The 3358-nt window shown below is 35.2% G+C and overlaps 1 protein-coding gene across 2 annotated transcripts; it reads left to right on the top strand.

Annotated features, from left to right (window-relative positions):
• On the top strand, positions 1-1696 carry LOC149402285 (enolase-like). 2 transcript variants are annotated; one of them, XM_089610052.1, is made up of 7 exons: positions 1-31; positions 327-596; positions 756-847; positions 949-1000; positions 1093-1149; positions 1262-1305; positions 1409-1696. In XM_089610052.1, the coding sequence occupies exons 2-7, from the start codon at positions 516-518 to the stop codon at positions 1431-1433; spliced, it is 351 nt and encodes a 116-aa protein (XP_089466178.1). In that variant the 5' UTR covers positions 1-31; positions 327-515; the 3' UTR covers positions 1434-1696. The 2 variants fall into 2 exon arrangements, with proteins under 2 accessions (XP_089466178.1, XP_089466177.1); XM_089610051.1 differs by lacking the exon at positions 1-31 and having other exon boundaries at positions 329-596.
• The last annotated feature ends 1662 nt before the right edge of the window (positions 1697-3358 follow it).

Raw genomic sequence — 3358 nt, forward strand, 5'->3', positions numbered from 1 at the left:
TTACAATATTTCTCTTAATCTCTCCTTTTGCCTTTTGGAAAAATTATATGAAATAGCCAATTCAAACTATGACTTTTGCAAAATAACCATAGTTTCATTAGGTATAGCAAAATAACCAATTAAGAGTACTACGACTTTTAATCCTGTCTCGATTAATTTTAATCCAGCCTTCATAAAGCTTACATTTTGTCTTTATAATTCGTTGGGATTAAATTTAATCCAGCCCAGATTAATCTTACTTTGGCTAATTTGCTTATAGTTGACAAACTATGGCTATTTTGCAAAAACTTAAGTTCTATTTGGCTATATAGCCGCTTGACCCTTGCCTTTTTTATTTGCTGCTGCACCAGATCGATAATATTCCAGCAAAGTTATGTGGGGATGATCTCATAGATGCCTACTTTTCACTTAGGCGAAAATTTTCAGTTATTTTGATCGAAGATCCACTTCACCCGGATGACCGAGAGCAATACTCCATCTTAACTCGTGGACTACGCCCTGCTATAAGTACAATTATGGGAAAGGATTGTATCATGAACCAAAATGAATATGATAAAGCACTGTTCTCTGATACGTACAGTGGACTGCCTTTAGAGGTATGCGCACAAAAATTCACTTTCTTAGCGTTAGTATCGAGCCAAGGGGGCTCATATCCTCTTCAATCGGTGCTCCAAGAGCCTTAACTAAGTTATAAAAATATCATTTTATTTCTTTATTAAAGTTGTGTAACGAATTCAATTGCCTTTTGGTTACAGGTGACTCGATTGGGATCTGTAACAGAGTGCATTGTAGCGACAATGCAGAGCAAAGAAACTGGGTGGCCGTGCTTGATGTCCAGCCACTACAGGTTCGGCTTGAGAATTTATTTTATAAATGACTCTTCAAAAGAAAATAAAAGGAAAAGAAACAGCTAATAATGTTTGTTAACCTTTTTTTTTTCTTTTTCAGTTGTGAAACAAGTGATCCCTTTATTGCAGATTTATGTGTTGGTTTAATGGTGGTAAGTACCATCCAGGTTTTCTGGTGTCTTTTATTATTATTATCATTTATTATTATTATTATTATATTTAAATTTTCAAACTTTATTGCCAGGATTACTTGAAGATTGGAGTCTCTTGTCTCACTAATTCTTGTAAAATATGTGACCGGGTTAGTCTGATATTTATCTCTCTTTTTCGTTAAGCAAAGCATAATCAAAGGTAGTTAAACATATCTGCTTTTTCTTTTGGCACTAATGTCCTCTTTTGGCTTTTATGTTCAGCTCCGGGAGCTATTTGACGCCGAGAAATATGTTGAATTTTTCCCGTGAGTCGCCTAAATTAAATTATGTCAGGGATAAAATGACCTGCAATTTCGCATTCCTAACTTAACTTAACTCATCCAAATATATATTTTAATTCATTCTCAGGGATACTCCTCCTGAGATCTACTGACATTTTATAAAATAAGCCTGAAGACATGGTTGCTCACGGTGACGAGAAGTTTATTTCAATATGATGTGAAAAGTCCAGCTGAAACATTTCATGACGTTAGTTGGACCTATCTTGTTGGTTTCTTTTCATTTGTGTTTTGTTCTCTTGCCTTTGGCTTTGGTTTTGGCGTGTTCGGTTAAAAGCTCGTTTTATGTTATGTAAAATGAATGAACTGTTGGAAAAACGGGATGAAATTTATTTATCATTTGATTAATTTACGTTTTGGTGATATGTTTAGCATAAATAAATAGTACATTTTGAAGTATTGTACGCACAAACTTATTTGCTCGCTCTCTTTGTACTTATGAAAATTCACAAACTTAAATTATATAATTTATGGAAAAGAAACACTTTTTGTGATATATATATATATATATATATATATATATATATATATATATATATATATATAGTCCGAGATAACGGGAGACAATAATTGGTCAGTTTTCGTAACGAGTAGCCGCCGTATACGAAAACTAATGGGAGGTCCGGAATAATTCCGAACTCCTATAAAACACTCAAGTATGCAACGTGAACATTAATAATTAATGATAGTTGACCAAGACATAGATCTTGGGTTCTATCAGCCGGGTTCTACCCGAGCTTCTGTCTCCCACAGTTGAGTCATATCTGGTTATCGTTCCGTGGCCCGGATTTTAAACGCAGAGTCGAACAGTCCAGCTTAAAAAGGTCAGTGTCGGTGGACCACGGTTTCAGAACAGCATCCCTTCTCGTGCGAGCCAAAAGGTTGGTCCTCCAAAGCAAGAAGGTTTAGATTATGTCCGAAGCGTCTTGCAAACGCTGGACATAATCTTGGTGTGTGGTACCATTAGCAGATCTCAGACAGTCTCTCGGATAGGTTAGTGATCTATCCGACAGACACAGTTTCAGTCAATTCAGCAGTTCGTAATAGGTCGCCAAGAGACTAAATGGGCAGAGTGAGACGATTAGAAGTCAGAGTTAATTATTCTGGTCGATATTTACGATAGGGGTTACCCGGTATGGGACCGGTTATACTCCTAAGTATTGGAATGTGATTGTTGTAGTGTCTAAGTATTGTTGAGTTAGTTAGTGTCTGTTAGTTATTGAATGTATGCATGTTTTAGTTGTGCATTCTTGTTTGCATCCACCCATGACATTTAGGTTAGATTGCATAGTGGCACAACCAGTGCATACGTCACCATATAGTTATCCACTTGCTAAGTCTTTATGACTCACTAGAAATTACCCTGACGCTGTAGACAAGGGAAAAGGAAAAATGGAGATGTAGCAGCCAAGACGGGATCAAAGAGACATGTTGATGACGACCTGTCGACAATAGTCAGAAAACATGCACTCAGGGGCCCTATGTATAAAAATATATTTTAATGTTTTGAAAATATATTTTTGTTATTTTAAAAATATATGTATAATTAAAAGAAAATTTTTCTAGCACACTTTTTGGGTCTGTAATTTTTTTTTTTTTTAAATTTAGTTTAAACTATGTCTGTAATAAATAGTTTATTTTCTTTCTGCAATTTATTTTAAGCAAACTATCGTTATGTACAAGTAATCTACAACACTTTGACCGTTCAGATAGCGGTAATTTTATAAACGCGTTTAAATTCACGTCAGCACATTAGCAGCAGTCAGTTGCGGCTCGCTGCCGGCAGCATCGGTCGGCGGGTCGTGACAAACTCATAGCGGAATAATTAATTTAAAAAATTGTAAACAAATGTTATCACCCTTTTAAATTTAATTAGAACAATTCTAAATTACATGTTTATATCTCATATAAACTGGTGCATGCAATATAACAGAATAAACAATTTAACATGCAATTCTATAAACCGTAAAGTGCATAAACGAAGAACGAGTACATACTTGCTTGTTCTTCTTTCTCCTTC

This window comes from Urtica dioica, chromosome 3 (genome assembly GCF_054948205.1).
Source record: "Urtica dioica subsp. dioica isolate 48M chromosome 3, U.dioica_male_clone48M_v1_H2, whole genome shotgun sequence".
Classification (NCBI taxonomy): Eukaryota; Viridiplantae; Streptophyta; class Magnoliopsida; order Rosales; family Urticaceae; genus Urtica; species Urtica dioica.